Source organism: Heliangelus exortis, chromosome 6 (assembly GCF_036169615.1).
Source record: "Heliangelus exortis chromosome 6, bHelExo1.hap1, whole genome shotgun sequence".
NCBI classification, from domain to species: Eukaryota; Metazoa; Chordata; class Aves; order Apodiformes; family Trochilidae; genus Heliangelus; species Heliangelus exortis.
The window spans coordinates 37,821,693-37,839,723 of record NC_092427.1 but is presented as its reverse complement, the minus strand read 5'-3'; the positions used below and the strand labels follow the sequence as shown (position 1 = coordinate 37,839,723).

The following is an 18,031-nucleotide window of genomic DNA, read 5'->3' as shown; positions in this document are numbered from 1 at the left end:
CCAAGAGTGATGCCATTAAGAGGGGAAGAAATCACAAGGACTAAGTGAAAGTAGAATCCCTGTGTTACAGTTTGCTTTGTTTCCAATAACTCATCAGAGTTTCAACTGCAATGAAGTGTTAGTAAAATTTATCAGTCTTTAAAAAGAGATTACTTCTATTTATATACCAGAAAGACTGTTCTATCACACCCCACATGAAGGGTGGAAACAAGCTGTAAAGTGTTTGTACTCATCTTGTTTTCCTGGCAAACCAGGTTTCAAAGGCAAGTGAAGAGTATGACCTGCTTCTTCCATTACTTATAGAGGCAAAACAATAAAAAGGCAAGAGGAAAGAGATTATTAGTACCTCAATTGTTAAGATCACTGGTTCCAGCACTTCATACTCTATCTTCACTTTTGCAGCTGCTTGTCTGGCATGAACATCTGAGTCTGCAAGCACAGCACAGACAATCTGACCCACACAAATCACCTGTGAAATGCACAACACACAACAGGCAGTTCAGTTATTCCCATATGGGCTGCTGACACCCTTCTTTTCTGTAACCACTATTCAGCTTTCCTTTTTAGAATTTGGTTTTGACTTCAGATCTGTGTATTTTTTGCATCATCCATGAAGGTAACAAATCATTAGGAATACCAGTGTAACTGGGCAATCAAGGATAATGCAGCATTCAAAAATGGTTAAGTGATCTGGGAGCCTCATTTTCAATTAAATATACTCTTCCACCAACCCAGATTGTTTTGTGAGGTTTAATAGGTATTCTTCTGATTTATACATTCTTCTCCAGGCAGAATATAATGCCCATAAGCTATTGTGAAGTTGAAAAGGGAAGTGGAAAAAACTGTAAGAATTTATCTTACCTAAAGTAATTCCCTGACATACACACAGTACAGAAATTCAAGAGTCAGCAAGTAATATTTCATTATACAAATCTGAAGAAAACCAGTAAAAATTTTAAAAAACAGTTTTTAAAAGATTGATATTATACCTTGTTTCTTGCAAAGACAATCTCAGGCTCATAAGTGTAGTAAAACTCATTTGTAGCTGGTACATCATCAGCTGTTACGATACCAAACACTCCTGGTCCTTCTAGAGCCTCTGAGGCATCTATAGATCTGGTTGGGGCATGGGGAGAGAGAAGTGAAGTTTGTTTCTTTTGCAAAGTGTTGCACAGAGGCAGAGATCACAGCACAGAGGAATATTTCTTGCTCTGCCTATAGGTTCAGGTATGTCTTTTCCTTCTGTCTGGCATGAGAAGTGCAGGTGAAAGACAACTGCAGATTGTACTGCCCTGCACTGTTTGTAGGACTTGAGAGGTACCATCAGAAAGGAAATATCAGGACAACTGGAGAATCAGTGGAATGGTTTGATAGCACCTACTTCAGCAGTCAGCAAGATCTTAGCACAGCTACAAGCAGCTTCTCTGCACACCCAGATCAGAGTCAAAGGAGAGTGATTGAAACCTACTGACTCAGAGATGGGCTCCTGGGCAGTACCAGGCTAGCTCCAGGCTGGCTCCTGGGCCAGAAACAGTTCAGCCTTGTTAGTACAGTACTACAGAGTGAGAAACTTGGATCCAAACAGCTTTCTACTGGAGCAACAACACTGCTTCCAGCACCTGAGCTGGTGTGGGTATCAGGCATGCTGTTGTGTACACACATCACTCACTGCTCTGCTCTAAAAACCCCAGACAGCAATTCATAACAGTTTCTTCAGACACTCTTTGAACACTTACACGATCTTAGCATGGGCTTTGGAACTGGTGACAACAGCCATGAAGAGCTCCCCATCCACAGAAGGAAGGTCATCAATGTAAACTGCTTCACCAGTGGCATGCTTAAGCCCAGACTGGTGCATAATGGGTCGTCCCACAGGATCCTGGGGTGACTGACTTGGCTCTGTGTCCTGCAGAGTCAAACAGACACAGCTGTCACACTGCCTGCTGCTAACCTCAGCCCAAGAACAGGCTTTTTGCTCTCAGTTTTCACTTGATGGCCTGAAGTTCCTCAACTGGCTGTCTCAAACCATCTCACTAATAGAATAACCAGGTATTTATCTTTCAGAATATCCATTCTTTTCTTCACCTTAATTTTAAAAGCTTAATAGTGTTCAGATGAAGAAAAGTAGGTAGAAATTTAAAGTAAAAAAACATTTTCTGGTTTTCTAAATAATTCCTGTTGTTCAGTGCCAACCAATCTGAGTAACAAAGAGTTTCTGGTTTTATTTAGTCACTGCCTTGCAGCTGGGGAATAAATTGCTGAAATTCATAGAGAACTATGTCCTTTGATCCTGGCCCCTTTTATAAGTCTGTGGTGTCTTTGTTATGATGAAGGATACTGAAGATCATGACTTAGACAAATTTAAAATACTTAAAGATAAAATGTTATTCTGAAGAATGTCTGAAAAGGAAAAAAAAAAAAAGTTCAACAATTGAGTTTGAATTGTAGTACTTAGGTTTTCAAAACTTGAGATTTTTCTTACACATTGAGGGTGCCAAAATCTCAAAAATCCTCCTATGAGTTGCCACCATGATCTAATCACAGGGGGAAACTCACAAAATCCAAAAGGTGTTCTTTGCTGCCCTCCACTGCTCAGCTTCTTGACAATTTGATCAGATTGCCACCACAAACACCATCTTGATTTCTAAATCTAGAGAAAGACCTAGAAACCTCTCCAAGATCTTCAGGAAAATGTCCCTCAAGACAAGAATGCTAGAGTGATAGTTACAGACTTGTGCTTTTCAATCTTTTTTGTTTTCTTCTGATTTTTTTTTTTTTTACAAATGGGTGGCACACTGCAACATTTGGCAAATTACCAAGTTTAAGCAATCTGACACTGGAGTTTGTTCAGCATATTTATCTTTAGAAAACTGTTTAAAAGTGAATATACCTGTATGAGAATATTTTGACAGACAAGGTTTTTCTAAGTGAGATGCAGTTCAAATCAACACCCAGGACCCTGCTATCTTTGGAAAATTTGTGCCTGAGCTTCACAGCAAGGGTGATGCTTGAACTGTGACTTTTTTTATCAAGTCTTATAAAGCATGGAATAATCTTTGGATAAAATCACTTGCCTGGAATATTTGTATACTCTGGGGCATTTTGGTCTTGAAATCTTGTAGGACACTCCTATATTCCATAGGTATGCCAGGATAGTGGGAAGGATCCTGAAAAGAAATTGAAATTATTACTAAAATTTACATTTTGAAGGTTGCAATTAAAAGAGCTAACAATCAAAATCACCAAATACAAGCTCTTTATACAGGAAATTCCCTCAAGACTCTCATAAGCTAGAAAGGCTGTAAAATAGCAAATTTTAACTAGTGTAGAGTATTGAGATTTCATTAAATAGTCATTCTGGGTTTTTTTTTAAATACTGGATTCAATAAATGTACTTGTTTAAAGCAAGCAATGTAAAGCAGAGATAGTCAGAGGAGCTTTGTTCTAGGGTCTGATCAAATCTGGCACCAAATCACTCCTGGTGATAGTAAGTTACCTAGCAATGAGAATTCAGAGGACAGAGCTCAATGTAACAGAGAAGAAAAAGGCAAAAGGGATTATTTTTTCCTCAAAAGAACAGATCTAAGACAAAAAGTAAATTAAACCCAGAACTTACTGGAAAGTGACATTTTAGTGTCCTCCCAGTCAACTCATACAAGAAAGAGGGGTTGGTTTAACACCTACACTTGCTTCCAAAGCCTTTATTTCTATTCTATTTGTTTTGAACTACAGACAGATGGAATAAGACTTTGTATGCTCTCTTTGGGTCTGGGAGCTCAGTACTGATGTACTGTTGCATTTAAATTACTAATTTTTTTTAAAAGCCTAATATCCAAGGTAAAGGAGCACCTAAAGCTTACATGGGCATCTCTCCATCAATCTCTTTGCAGATAAGTCCTTACGTTCTGTAGATCTGAGCCCCACAGACAATATATTATCACACTGTACAAATTGGAAGCACCAACAGATAAAAACCCAACCATTTCATTTGCTTGCACAGAAGCAGACACAGAGAACTGATTTACCATTGTCTGCAATGACTGCAACACTTCCAGGAAAAACCTGTAGAAGAAACTGACCATCAAAGTTCTCTTATAATCTATTTTTTCACCACTGGCAGAGCCTGGAAGAGCAATTTCTTTAAGAACAAGTCTGCAAGCTTCATCCAACATTTGTTCATTCCAGTGTCTGTCAGGAAGAATAATAGATATAATCAGACCAGGACTCAAAAAACCCAGCTTGCAGTAATAGATTTGTACCATAGGCATAGTCCTGCTCACAGGGAAGCCAAAACACTGATATTAATAATGGGCTGACATTTGAAAACAGTCCAGTTCAAGGTTGCTCACAGAAGTGAGGTCTTTTAAGTTAGTGAAACTGAGTGCTATGCCAGCCATTTAAAAGCAAATACATGAGACCCTTCACAGCTTTAAAGCTTATTTAAGAATCTCAGAGATTATGATTATTCTGCTGATACTGTTCTATACTTAAGGAAAAGTAGATAATGGTATTGATGCAAACTGCAGATGCTTTCAAGGGATCTGATCAGCGCTGGATAATTGTTACATTTTCTGAAAAGGCTCCTTAAAGTATCTCAACACAATTTAAATTCTCTGTAGTTATGGAAACATATCCCTTAATATCAAAATATAAAGCTGCTAGAATTAATTTAACAATGTAAAGCAGCAAAAAATAATGAGTACTTGAAGTAGTGGAGCAGTTGCATATTAAATGGTAGGAGAGAGCAGTGAGGCTCCTCTGAGAGAAGCAGTTACTTAATTATTTGAGTTATTTTGAATTGTACCTTCCCACAAGTGTCTGGCAGGTCTGTTTTGCACAGGTTGTGGTGGAGACAGCCCCTCCATAGAAAATGCTCAAATCCTTGATGATGTCTGTGCCTTCTTCAAAGAGGACTCTCATCCCAGCACAGGTTACTGGGAGGGCGTTTTCCCGACGGGGTGCTTGTCGGAAGGCAGAGACATGTTCCCCCTGAGCAAAACCAGACAGAGGTGATGTGATGTGATTGATTTGATGTGATGTGATTGAAGTGATGTGATGTGATGTGATGTGATTGATGTGATGTGATGTGATTGATGTGATGTGATTGTTGTGATGTGATGTGATTGATGTGATTGATGTGATTGATGTGATGTGATGTGCAGCCATGCATCTTGGGGAGCTGCATCCACACTGAAAACAAAAGCTGGGGGGCTCTGAAGTATTGCCAAACTTCACCTCTCAGCTCACACCACTCATAATGCTCTGATGAAAGCCCATCCCCAGCCCTGCAGACACCTGACTTGGTCAGGACTGTTGTTCCTGTTGCCCCGTGCTCAGCCCTGGGGAGGCCACAGCTTGAGTCCTGTGTCCAGTTCTGGGCCCCTCAGCTCAGGAAGGAGATTGAGGTGCTGGAGCAGGTCCAGAGAAGAGCAAGGAGGCTGGGAAGGGATCCAGCACAAGTCCTCTGAGGAAGGGCTGAGGGAGCTGGGGGTGTTGAGGCTGGAGAAGAGGAGGCTCAGGGGAGACCTCATCACTCTCTCCAACTCCCTGAAAGGAGGTTGGAGCCAGGGGGGGGTTGGGCTCTTTTCCCAGGCAACTCTCAGCAAGACAAGAGGGCACAAGAGGTCTCAAGTTGTGCCAGGGGAGGTTTAGGTTGGACATGAGAAAGAATTTCTTTCTGGAGAGGGTGATCAGCCATTGGAATGGGCTGCCCAGGGAAGGGGTGGATTCTCCATCCCTGGAGATATTTCAAAAGAGCCTGGATGTGGCACTCAGTGCCATGGGCTGGGAACTGCAGTGGGAGTGGATCAAGGGTTGGACTTGATGAGCTCTGAGGTCCCTTCCAACCCAGCCCATTCTGTGATTCTATGATTCTATGATTCAGTTCAGCAGTGTTCATGGAAGCACCAGGCACACATCCAGTCCTGCCTCATTTTAAAGAAAATAGCTGAGAGGACAACTCCTTACCAGCTGGATGCCAACCATAGCACAGGTGAGTGGCCTGCTCTGGTGAGGGCTATCGCAGCTTGTCCAAGACCCCTTTCTGTAGAGGCTCTAGACAATTGCTGCTGCCCTCATTATTTAGGGGCAAACTTTTTTTCTGAATATCACTCCTCACGTATCACCAACTGCTGAGTTTTTGGCTGAAACTGGGAGATAGTATGGCACTGACAGGTTCAAATGTAAGGAATTCAGAAAGTGAGCTGTGGTAGTGTCATAACTTCCAGCACAGGGCTTATGCCCCCTCCTGCTCTTTATTCATTAGTCTTACACTCTGTATAAACCAAATCTAAACTAATTAGTAACATACCTTTCTAGAATGAGGAATATGGACAGAGACTAAGATCTCTTCTGCTGTAATGGTATTGTTACCAACTCCATCTGCAAAAATATCACTCAAAGGAATCTGTCGCCTTCTTCCTAAAAAAAATCCCAAATGCAGAAACTTCTGTACAGTTGTGCAATCAACACACTGCACAGCCATGCTTAAACTGGCCAGAAATACCTGAGCCTTCCTGAGTAATAACTGCAGAGTTTTCATAATGAGTGATGATCAGTGGTATGGCCTATAGACATATATATGCTCCATCTTCCACAGGATCATAACACCAGAGTCTTGAGAAAGTGCCCAGGGATCCATCCCCATTCCATAATCCTCCCTTCCAATACTGCCACAACAAACCCATTCCCACTCCTCTCCATCTGTTCCATATCTCTGCAGCCACTGCCAGCACTACCTTTCTTTCTAAAACTTAAAGAATAAAGAAGAAAGATGAACAGGACTGGTTTTTTGGTTGTTTTTTTTTTTTTTAACCCTAAGATTCTGAACACTTCCATGAGTCCAGAAGGTAGTAAGTGCTATTGCCTCTTTTTGGTAAATTATTCTGAAAGTGACTATGTTTGCCACTCTGTGATATATACTATTAAAAATGGGATTTTCAAAAGAGAAGGGAATTATCTAAGTCTGTAAGAGCTGTTTGAACACTTAAACTTTATCTATGCTGCACTGGGTTTGCCAATATCACCAAGCTTTTAGCATTAATATTTTAACACAAATAATTTATTCCATTAATTAAACAAGCTCCATTGGCTCAGGAAGTTTTGTAGGTAGGACTTCAGCTGTGCCAGTCAGGCAACTGTTATGTAGCACTGTTGCTCTGCAAGAGCAGAGGCATAAACACTGTGCAGAGGGTGTCCACAGTGAGTCACCAGTGTGGAATTTAACCACAGTGTGTTTGCAAGATGCAATCAAAGGGTATTTTTCACCATCATTCTGTGTCCTTTGTACTTTTCACCTGACACCTAAGGGTGCAATGTCCAATGCATTTTAAATCAACTATTTGTTACTAGAAAACATTTATCTTGCAGTAACCCTTATTTATACCAAGATTTTCTGTACCCAGATAATCTTCTGTGCTGTTTTAAAAAGGCTCATATATTAAAATATTCCCTTCACATTCAATGCACATGATATTTCAAGCCTAGCTGCTTTACAGCAGGGCTATTTTCTTCAAGTTTCCCAGTTACCTGTGATGATGACACCCTACACTGCTCATCCTAGGATCTCATTTAGTGTTTAACTTGCTTTTCTCAAACATAACTGGTGTGACAGCAAAACTTTGCTAAAGGACTTTTATGTTGCTGACGTGTGAATCTGAAAAATAACAGCAGCACTTGTAATTCTGGATGTTTGGCCTTGCAGCTCCACCCAGAATACATAAAGATTATTGTTCAGTTCCACCTGTGAGCCTGCCAGGATCTAGGAAGAAGCATTTACCCTGTGATGTAAGATAAATCTAAGAATGAGTACTGTTCCTGCAACCCCCTTTAACTTTGTCTTCATTCCCCTTTTTCTATGTTTCACTGACTAACATTTGGTAAAGAAATAATGTTAAAAACCTGTGTAAGAGCCTAAACCACTCTCCCAGCAGTGAAATTCTGCCAGGTGAATAGAAAGATCCACCACTCAGTGACCCTGTTCATCACTCACATAATCAGGCACTCTCCAGGAGAGTGGGAAAGGGGTTCCTGACCAAATGCACAGCTGCTCCTCTTTCCCCTCTCCCTGTGCAATGGGATCCTGTACCTCTGGCACTACTGCAGACAGGCTTGTGCCTCTTACCTCTTGAAGCCAGGTTGAGCAAGCAGTTGCTGGCTGCCAGAACAGGATTCAAGTCTGAGGTTGATTTTCTGCTTATGATGTTCCCACCTATCGACTTGAAAAAAAGAATTTTGTCACCTTTCTCCATCGGCTTTACATTTTTATGTTATGTGACAATGAGACGTGCCAACTACAGATAACTGTAAACAGATCAAAAGACAAATTGATAGAAATCCACTGCTAACAAGGGAACAAAAAAGCAGGTTTTACACGTGATTAGGAGCAATTAGCCCCTTGTTAAAACTGTTACTGCAGGCAATGCCCAACTTACAGCGACGTTTCTTATCTGCTCTCCGCCCAGCGTTGTTAATTGCTTCACCACAGCACAAAAGACCTTTGTCTTCTCTTCAGGCAACTCTGAGATCGCACTGGTCAAGATGTCTTTCACTACAGAGAGGCTGCAGGCAGCTCCCAGAGTTATTCCTGTAACCAAAAGATTATCAAAGTGTGATGCTCACGGTTTCTTATTGCCCCAGTTGTGAACTACGGTCAGGCTGTAGAGCTAAGAATGCTCATGTGGAGCAGAAGCAGATAGGAGAGGGGCCTTTGCATGTTAAAGTGTTGTAACCTTTAATTTCAGGAGCCTGAGGGTAAAATTTCATGAGCTGATGAAACTGAGCTAATAGTTCACCACTTCTACCCAGGCAAATCCCTTCCCTGCTTCCAGCTGCACATTCCAGCTGCTTCCCTTGCACCAGCTCTGACTGTGAGGTGATGTTTCACCCAAAGGCAAGTCAGCTTCAAAATGCCTTCAACAGGCTTCCTATTTTTAGACATGATTTTCATCACACCTTGGTTTTGCTTTGTGTCTGTACATTCTAATTATTCACCTAAGGTACAGGTAGGTAATAGTTGCAAAAAAACACAAACAGTCCTAACTCCTAACCTAGCAGTCCAATTCTTTTTCCCATGAGAAAGAGATCCTATAACTATATGCATTTATTTGAGTATTTATACTTCTTTTAAAAAAAAGCTTATACTTGACAAACATTTCAATACTATAAAATGCTAAGCAGTGTCTTTCTATTCGAAGTTGCTAACAGATTATATGTAATGTATGAACATGTTCAATGAACATTAGAATTCAGTCACAAATATAAATAAAAAGATGACTTTAAAATGGCTGTTTATTAAGTACAGTAATCTACATTTTGTGTGTTTAAAACAAAAATGTAATCAAAACCTGTTTTGCATTTATATTTTATTAAAGAGAGGCTGTTTCTGACTGGCAAACTAAACTGCATCTCTCCCATTTTAGATCAAATAAGTCTCACCCTCTCAAACTAGATTTTATTTATACATGATAAGAAGCAGGAATCATTCTCCCTGCTTCCTCTCAATTCCCAACCACTTTTTCAGCTAAAACCAAACTGAATTGACTAGAAGTGAATGACTGATCTGAAATGAAAAAGAAACTGTAAATGCAATGACAGGACTGCCAAATTCAGATTACCACTTTAGAAATGTGGCTTCAGGCAAGTACCTTTCATTAGCTACAGTCTCATTTTCCTTAAACTTTGGCAGTAGACCTGCACAACATAATTTATACTTTATTGATTTAGGCTTCTATAGCAAGTTTAAATCTATTTCTAGTGCTTATTTAAAACTAAAAAGCTAATCTAATTTTAATGAAAAAAATTTCCATGCTTATCTCAACTACATACACTGAGGTACAAAATTTTGAATCTACAATAATTAATATTGTTAGGATTTTTAAAAAGACTGGTTAATGCATATGAGCTATGCCAGTCTAATCACAGCCTTTTTTTACTTTAGATTTCCACAGTTCTCCTGTGTCTGAACAAAGTGAAGTCCACTGACCATCATCTGTGTATTGCACCACGTTCAGGTCTGGGATCCTTGCAGGAGCAATCACAACTGGATGGAACACACCTTTGAATTTCATCTCAGGTCCTACCAGACAGGAAGAGATGTAGAGAAAAGACATTTTTCATCAGGATAACACCAACACAGTGGAGAGTCAGCTTAAGGATAAAAAATTTAAAAAGAAAAAGCTAAAAGTAGCCCCAGTCCTCCCCTGCACACAGGAGCCAGTCTGAGTGTGTACATACCCACACTGGTGTTCCCAACCACCAGAGGGGCTTTGGGGTGGGCAGCTTTCAGACCCAGCAGTTCCTCTAAGCTTGCAGGGGAAATCCATGTCATTCGCTCCCCATGGAAAAACAGAGTTCTTTTGGGTTGGTTTTCAGCCATTCTCTGGTGGGGAAATGTGGCAGATTTAAATATTTAGACATATAGACAGGTGCAGGTCTAACAGGCACTGGAGTGAAAGTCAAAAGAAAATCTTAAGCAGTGACAATTCTACTTAATCCTTCAAAACTGGACAGAAATGGGACTGTTATACTGGTGAATTTCCAGGTTGTAGAGGTGAAATGTCTGCAATTAATTCCAGTGAACTAATAAACAAGATTGGTAATTAATAGCTCCCAAGCAAAAAATGTGGTCATAGATCCTTCAATTGCTGAAATCATTAGAAAAGTGATTCAAAAATTTTTAGGGGGGAAAAGGCTCACTGGAAAAAAAGAAGGATATAATTTTTAATATTTTAATATATTAATATTAAAATTTTAATATTTTTGTTTTATATTAAAATGCTATGATATTTCTTCTGGTTAATTACTGCTAAACAGGGCTTCAGACTGAGTTCTGAACTATGGACTATCAAGGAAAAGTCAGAACTAAAGAGTAGTCTGTAAGAAGCAAAAGTTACCATAAGTTCTGGAGGAAATATAAGTTCCTGGGTGGGATCTAGGGGCTGGAATTCATCTGCTGAAAACAGTCTGGTGGAAACCTTAAAAAGAAAGAAAGCAAGCAAAGGGCAAGGATTTACTCTCATGATCAATTCCATGAGGAAAAAAAAAAAAAAAAAAAAAAAAAAGAAAAGAAAGAAAAAACAAGAATAAACCACAAGAGCCCTCCTGAAGTCAATAGAAAATGAGTTATCATTTGAATTTGGTGCTAAATTACATTCATCATTTGGAGCTGCTGAGGTGAAGGAATTGTTCATATAAAGTTTCTCAAAGTTCACTGCTAACAGCAATGACAGTATTAGAGGCAAGCAACTGAAAACTATGAAAAAACCTGATTTCATGCCAATCTACAGGACTGAAAAAGCAAACAGGGAGATTGTATTGAAAGAAAATTGAGAACAAAGTCAAACATTCATATGGATAAGAGGTTTAATATAGAATGATAATCATAACTCTGCTTTCTAAGAGTGCATCAGTTCTTCAGACTCAGCAGTTAAGATTCCTGAGAGGTCAGTAGTTACATTCAGATCATCACTGATCATTAAGACAGTTCCACACATGCCCTGATTTCTTGCACAATATGAATAGAATTCAGTTAGTAAGATTATTGATTAATTGTTAAGACTATTAATATTCCTGAACTTGAAGAACTGCTCAAATCTCAGCTCTGGAGATCCGAACTACCTTGTATCAGCTACCTGCCACACCATCACCTCCTCGTGAAATATACACAAAGAATATTTAATTGTTAGAAATATCTCCACATTTCTTGAGAGAAATAACAGTATTTTATTTTGCACATAATATTATGTAAGGTGAATAAGGTGGAGGTGAGAAAGGTTCAAATATACTGAATTTACTTTAATTGCAAGAAAAAAAGCCATGCAATATTCTTGGTACTTGATATCTAAGTAGCAGAAGTAAAATACTTAAAATCCTACCTTCTCTTCCTTGTCAAATATATCATCTTCCTGATCCAAGCAACACTTTCCATTTGCTTTTCCTTGACAACAAGTGGATTCCTGAAGTAGGAATATTCCATTAGTGAAAGCTGCTCAGAATGGCAATGAGTTAAAGCCTGCTTAAGCTGATAAAAGAGTCTTTGTATTTCAATAAAGTTCTAGATGAAGTTTCATACTAAGCTAAACTGGAAGGATTACATGTTAGAAAAGTGATATTCAAAAATGCCTTAAAGTCATCAGAGGTTGAAGTTCTTAATACAAAATAATTCATATTATGAAACTCAGCTGACCTTGAGAGAGCACACACAGATGGTCTGCATTATTTCTTTTTCCCACTGTTTGGTCTCCCAGCTCTTTCACTGTAGGTTTCTGACATGTTGCATTACATGATAAATGACTAAAAATATAGATCCAAATTTTTCTTTGAATCCCAGTAACACACATGGAGCTACTTCCAATTACTCTTCATAATCCAGACACCAAGTTCATTTGTGCTAATCCATTTTTGTAATGAGTTAGGCCTTTTTACACCTTCCTTGGACCTACATCTTTTAGCAAAGGAAATAAATAACCCTAATGAAAACCTTGATGGTTTGCATGCATGTGTACACTGATGGGCAGAAGCTGGTGCTACCATCACTGCTGCTTCTTACCTTACAGAAGGTTTTACAGGCATCTAGGATGGGCCTGTAGCCAGTACAGCGGCACAAGTTCCCTGAGAAAAGGGAAATCAGTAAGAAAAAGCTTCAGAACAAAGCATGTGGCTTCCAAATGTCATGTCTTTACATGAGGGCTGGGGTTGTGGAAGGTAAGGAGAAGGGCTGGCTTTCCAAAAGGGTTCAGGGACACACCAACAAATGAAAAAGTGGCAATATTTACCAGCCAGAGCTGCCATCATCTGCTCTGAAGTTGGTTCTGGGTGGTTTCTTAGCAAAGTGTATATGGACATCACCATTCCAGGCGTGCAGAAACCACACTGGGAGCCATGGCACTTGGCAAGCCTCTCCTGAAATGGAACACCACAAAGAGCATTCTCTCTAGGGCTATCACCCACAATAATAAATATTGCCTCCATAGTAAATCAGACTTCTGAAATAAAACAGCTTAAGCAATCTCAGATAAGAATGATTATTTTGGGTGTGATGGCCAGGCATACCTTATTAGAAAAGCTAATTAACCTTCACAGCAGACCTCTGTCCCTTTTGCATTCACAATAAAACATCAGCTGAAGGGGCATTGTCCAAGGTGAGTCCACATAAAGCACAAGCCTGACCCACACCAACAGTTCTGCCATCCCAACATTCTGACCAGGCTGCCAGTATCAAAGCAAGATTTATCACAAGTCATATCTCATCAGCATTGATCTATCAACCATCCCTCAGAAACTCATGTTGTTGTTTAACAGGGAACATAATCATCCTGGGAAAGCCCTGTGCCCTGACAGCACTGCCACTGAAGCCAGCTTGTAAAAGGCAAAACCAGTGCTCCTCTCACCCAGTGGCACTGCACCCTCACCTGAACTGGATGAACCCTGGTTTCTGTGCTTCCAACACCTTCCACTGTGGTCACTGCCACACCATACAAGGAGCAAATGGGAAGCAAGCACGCATTTGCTGAGTAATGTCTTTGGAACACAAAGGACAAAAAAGAACATGAATATCATTTTATTATCATAAAGATGCATTCATATTATTTTGCAGTCAATCAAGACATGGTTCATACTTACAAAGGAGTCATTATTATCATCTGGAATGAGAAGAGAATAAGCTTTATAGAAGGGATCACTTACTAGCTGTGTCTCTTGCCCCCAGTATAAACATTGGATCTAGGAGGACAGTTCTGCAGAATTTATCTCTTCTTTAACACTTCAATCTTTTCCTCTTGTTTCTCATGCCCATAAGCTACCTACCAAGTGTGTTTTGGATGAGGAGAGGAGACTTAGTGTAGCTGTTTGCAGAAAGTAAAGAATTACTGCTGCAACTCTGTAGTCTCCCCTGGAGGAAATTCCAATGTAAAATAAGTATCATTCTAAACAGAACAACATATGGAAATGAAAATTCTTCAAAGCTTTTAATCATTAGCAATTAAATGGAGTTTTTTTACTATAGTTGAAATGTTTCCAGGTGTTATTCTGACTATTTTAATTCCAACTTTTATAATAACTTCATTTTCATTGCATTTCAATGTACTGCAACTGTCAAAATGAACAACTGGAACATTCTGACTTCATCCCCACCTAAAAAAAATAGCCAGCTGACAATGACATGTTACCATGTGAGAATATGACTGGAGTTTTCCTCTATGTGGAAGTTATTTATTCCAGTTTTTAGTTTAATGAAACTGGCCTTCAGTTGCAATGTCCTTTTTGTGGGACAAAAGGGTGGAGAGTGAGGTCAGTATTAATGGGCTGGCAAGACTCAAATTTCTGCCCATTTTCCCCAGAGCTGCAGGTAGGAGCCACATCTCAGTGGTCAACACCACAAAGGGTGTTAAACATGTGCCTCCTAATGAGAAAACTCCTCCCAGGAGCTGTCAGCATGGGTGAGCAAATTATGCATTTAAGCACAATATTTCATCAAGCTGACAGCAATGCTGAGGTGAGCAGTAATTTTTACAGCAGTGTCTTTTAGTACTAAGTATAGATTTACAACTTGGTTTTTACAGTTTCATATCTGGAAATGGTATCTATAGCCAGAAATCCCCCGTGGTTTTCAACATTTCTGTTCAGGTTACCTTATCTTCTTTGAAGCTGGCTCATAGACTGACAGCATCACCGTGCAGGCACCACAGCCACCTCCTCCACAGCCATACTTAGTTCCTGTGAGTTGGACTAAAAATGGTGCCATTAGGGAAAAAAAAAACATCATCAGTTTTCATTTTGGTCTTTATTCTGTTCAAAAGCTTCTGAGAGAAGTGCTCATTTCTATGAATGTGGAACAGTGGCCAATCTGAAGCTGTGAGCTGTCAAACTACCACAAAATTGCATCAGATTCGGGGTCTCATCCCGAGGTCTCCTCCCCTTTTCTAGGAGAGACATTTCCAAAACTTGGAGACTCCTGTTCTGACAAGTTTTGCTATGGAAACCAAAAGGTTCTTAAGTTTCTTTATGGGGGAGAAGGAACACAGATATATATCCCTGATGGCACAACTCCTAGTTTGTTTAGACAACCAGGCTAAAAATACAGCAGTTCAACCAAGGGCATCTAGCTTAAGAAACATAAATCATTTAAATAGAATTGTTTTATCTTAAGTTTACCAGCTTCCCTAACTTGGTAAATCACCCTTTAATTCTTTATGAGAATTTTGCTCAAACTGAGTGACTTCAGGGACCAGACAAGGATACGTCTTTTTCGCAGGTAAGACAACAGCATTTGCTCAGGATCAGCATTTTTCTCTACAACCTGCAGTAAAAAATTAAAAAACAAGGTTTCACTAGGCTTTCCAAAATCCAGGGCACAGACTATGTTCTCACAAAACCGGGAGAGAATCCTCTGCTTACGTCTGACAGAAGCAGACTAACTGCCTAAAAACCAAGGGAGAATTGGTGCTTCTTTTGGAAGTTCCTTCTCAAGACATCTGTATTTCTAGGAAAGAAGAGCCAGGGCATTTTGCAGCTACTAAAAATAACTGCTGCTCAGTGAAAGGTCATACGGAGGGGATTCACCTCCACTCACACTCGTAATAGAAATGCAGCAGGACTTTGTTACAGGAGGCAGCACAGCACAAGAAAACAGTGTTCTGCAGATTTCAGAGCCCCCCTGGCACTACTGGGATGAAAACCAGGAAGTCCTTAAGGCTCCCAGCAGGGAATCACTTTTCTTGGATCCCTGCGTGTATAAACTTTCACTTGTTTTCACAGACTAACAACAGAAACGCCCGCATTCTTGGTTGGAGTGCTCCCTATTCCGACGCTGAGTAGGAGCTAGCTCCGCTCAGCTGCACTGAATCAACAACCAGTGCCATTTTGGTCTCGCAATATTGTTTTCGTGCTGTCCAACAGTCTGTATTTCAGTGTTTGAGTCCTGCTGACTTTCTGTGGTGCCTCTGAAGATCTCCTCTCTGACGCCATCAAACATGAGCAGCCAGATATGTACAACAAAGAAGGCAGTTTGCTCACCAGCCAAAAAACGTCCTACCCAGCTGCAAGCCCATTTCGCTTGGAGGCGTTTTTCCCCCTCGTGGTTATGTAACCATGAGGAAAAAGCCCGAGGAAACCAAACCCGTGCTCACACCCTTCGGGTTTACTTCTGGAAGAGCAGTCCCCTCCTTTCCCCACGCTCTCTCCGGACGACGCTTACCTTCCTCCCGTTCACATAGAAAATGAGCTCCTCGGCCCCGGCCGCCCCCGCCACAGACATCGTCCCGCAGCGCTCAGCGGCCGCGGAGCCCAGGGCAGGCGGGGCGGGGCCGCGCTCCGGCGGGCGGGGTAGCGGGCACCGGGCACCGCACGGAAGCTCCGGCTGCTCCAAGCCAATGAGCAAGATGCTGTTCTGACAATAAAATCCCCCAAGGTCTTCTGAAGTTGTAATGAAATCCAGCGATGGAGTAGTGAGCGTCAGACCAATGGGAGTTGTGCAACAACGTGCTCTCCACGATCAGCTGTAACTTCCAGGTTTTATAAGGGGTACTTCTGTGAGCAAGGCTTTATAGCAAATATTTTCTCTCCTTGTTTAAATAGATAATTTTCCTACAAATTTTAAAACAATCCCGATTAGCAGAAAAGTAATATATCTCACACAAACCCCCCCAGTTTGAACAAACATGAGAAAAAAACAACTTTGAGGATGTAAAAGCTCAAATTACCTTTTCCTCAGCAAAATAATCCCTGTGACACTACAGATTTTCATCTCAGATGTCATGAGCTGCTTTTACATCTTTTTCCACGCAGGAACTTCTGATGTATCAACAGCTCTGGTAAGAGAAGCACATTCAGTGAACAATCAATAGGCAATTTAACATTATTTATGCAGTCCCTAAAGTCACCATTTAGAGAAACAACTAAAAGAACTGCACCCTAGGAAAGAACAAAGTGCATTTTTCTCTGTAGAATATCAGTTACAGCAACAAACACAATAAGGAGGGACAAAACAAGGAAAGAAGGGCAGTAGCAACAATATGATTTCAGTCACTTAAAATAACTTCTGTGCATCTTCAAGTAATTTTTTTGATCCTTTTTTACTCTGAAAGATATCTATACTAAAAGGATTAGAGGAAACCAAAACATAAAGCCCTAGGCCCTCTGCTTTTTATTAAAAATTAAATGCTTTTATTTGGAACACTGGCAGTCTAGCTGGTAACACCTGAGGCTGTGTAGAACAACAAGACCTTCACTGAAAAAAGAATTAAGACCATCTACAAAAAGATTATTTTTCTCTGAGAAAATGAAGCGTGTGTTTCTGGTTTTAGCTTTCAAACCATGAGAGAAAAAAAACATAGAACTATATAGAGAAAAAAAAAATTAAAAAGACACTGTGCTGCAGTGCCAGCACTGGAGACAGAAATTGTAACAGATACTTTTGAATTTCTGGTGTTACTATAAATGGTGAAAGCTTGCAAGAACATTTTAATCAAAAAGCAAACAAACAATTACAAACTTGGTAAAAACACAAGTAAAAATGGATAAAAATATTCTAGGTATAATTCCTTTTTTAAATAACACTGAATCAGGATATAATCTATAATTTCTGCACCTGTTCATAATGGCCCTGCTGATGCAATGACACACACAGCATGTTTCACAAAGAACAAGTCTGTGTGCTGAAGCTTCTCAGACAGTAATTTTAACAGCTCTGTTTCCCCTGTGTAAACCACCTTGCTAGTGCCATGTTTAACTCCTAATTCCTACATGGAATGTTTTGCAGGATCTTGGGGAGGCTGACCTGGGGCTACACATTGTCACAAAACCAGCAAACAGTTGTGATATTTCTTAAATATTTGTAAATAATGCTTTTGTGCCTCTTACTGTGCATGGTTATACAAGACTATAGAGGTAGAATGGGCTGAAAGCTATACCCAGAAGTACATTTTTATATGCCTAACTCATTTTTCTGTCAAAATATGCAGCTGAAATTCTGGCAACTCACAGAAGGATGTAGGTTCCCCTTGCTGAAGATTCCTGAGGTTCCTCTTGGCCCATT

At 40.1% G+C, this 18,031-nt stretch overlaps 1 protein-coding gene and 1 long non-coding RNA gene across 2 annotated transcripts in view; both read right to left on the bottom strand.

The window, feature by feature from the left end:
• Nucleotides 1–16,325, bottom strand: part of AOX1 (aldehyde oxidase 1) — a 31,278-nt gene extending 14,953 nt beyond the window's left edge. Inside the window, exons 1-19 of the mRNA XM_071747912.1 lie at nt 16,193–16,325; nt 15,238–15,295; nt 14,628–14,724; nt 13,410–13,518; nt 12,774–12,900; nt 12,548–12,609; nt 11,874–11,954; nt 10,893–10,973; nt 10,234–10,378; nt 9,983–10,075; nt 8,433–8,584; nt 8,123–8,216; nt 6,311–6,420; nt 4,805–4,989; nt 4,026–4,188; nt 3,075–3,167; nt 1,737–1,906; nt 990–1,116; nt 347–469 (exon numbers count right to left, since the gene is read on the bottom strand). Of these exons, the coding sequence (XP_071604013.1) occupies nt 347–469; nt 990–1,116; nt 1,737–1,906; nt 3,075–3,167; nt 4,026–4,188; nt 4,805–4,989; nt 6,311–6,420; nt 8,123–8,216; nt 8,433–8,584; nt 9,983–10,075; nt 10,234–10,378; nt 10,893–10,973; nt 11,874–11,954; nt 12,548–12,609; nt 12,774–12,900; nt 13,410–13,518; nt 14,628–14,724; nt 15,238–15,295; nt 16,193–16,252 (2,130 nt within the window). The 5' untranslated portion in view covers nt 16,253–16,325. The remainder of the gene's footprint in view (nt 1–346; nt 470–989; nt 1,117–1,736; nt 1,907–3,074; nt 3,168–4,025; nt 4,189–4,804; nt 4,990–6,310; nt 6,421–8,122; nt 8,217–8,432; nt 8,585–9,982; nt 10,076–10,233; nt 10,379–10,892; nt 10,974–11,873; nt 11,955–12,547; nt 12,610–12,773; nt 12,901–13,409; nt 13,519–14,627; nt 14,725–15,237; nt 15,296–16,192) is intronic.
• A 175-nt stretch (nt 16,326–16,500) lies between these two features.
• The window catches only part of LOC139797916 (uncharacterized), a 1,603-nt gene continuing 72 nt past the window's right edge, over nt 16,501–18,031 (bottom strand). Inside the window, exons 1-3 of the long non-coding RNA XR_011726619.1 lie at nt 17,978–18,031; nt 16,698–16,805; nt 16,501–16,581 (exon numbers count right to left, since the gene is read on the bottom strand). The exon at nt 17,978–18,031 is cut by the window's right edge and continues 72 nt beyond it. This is a non-coding gene — a long non-coding RNA (uncharacterized lncRNA). The remainder of the gene's footprint in view (nt 16,582–16,697; nt 16,806–17,977) is intronic.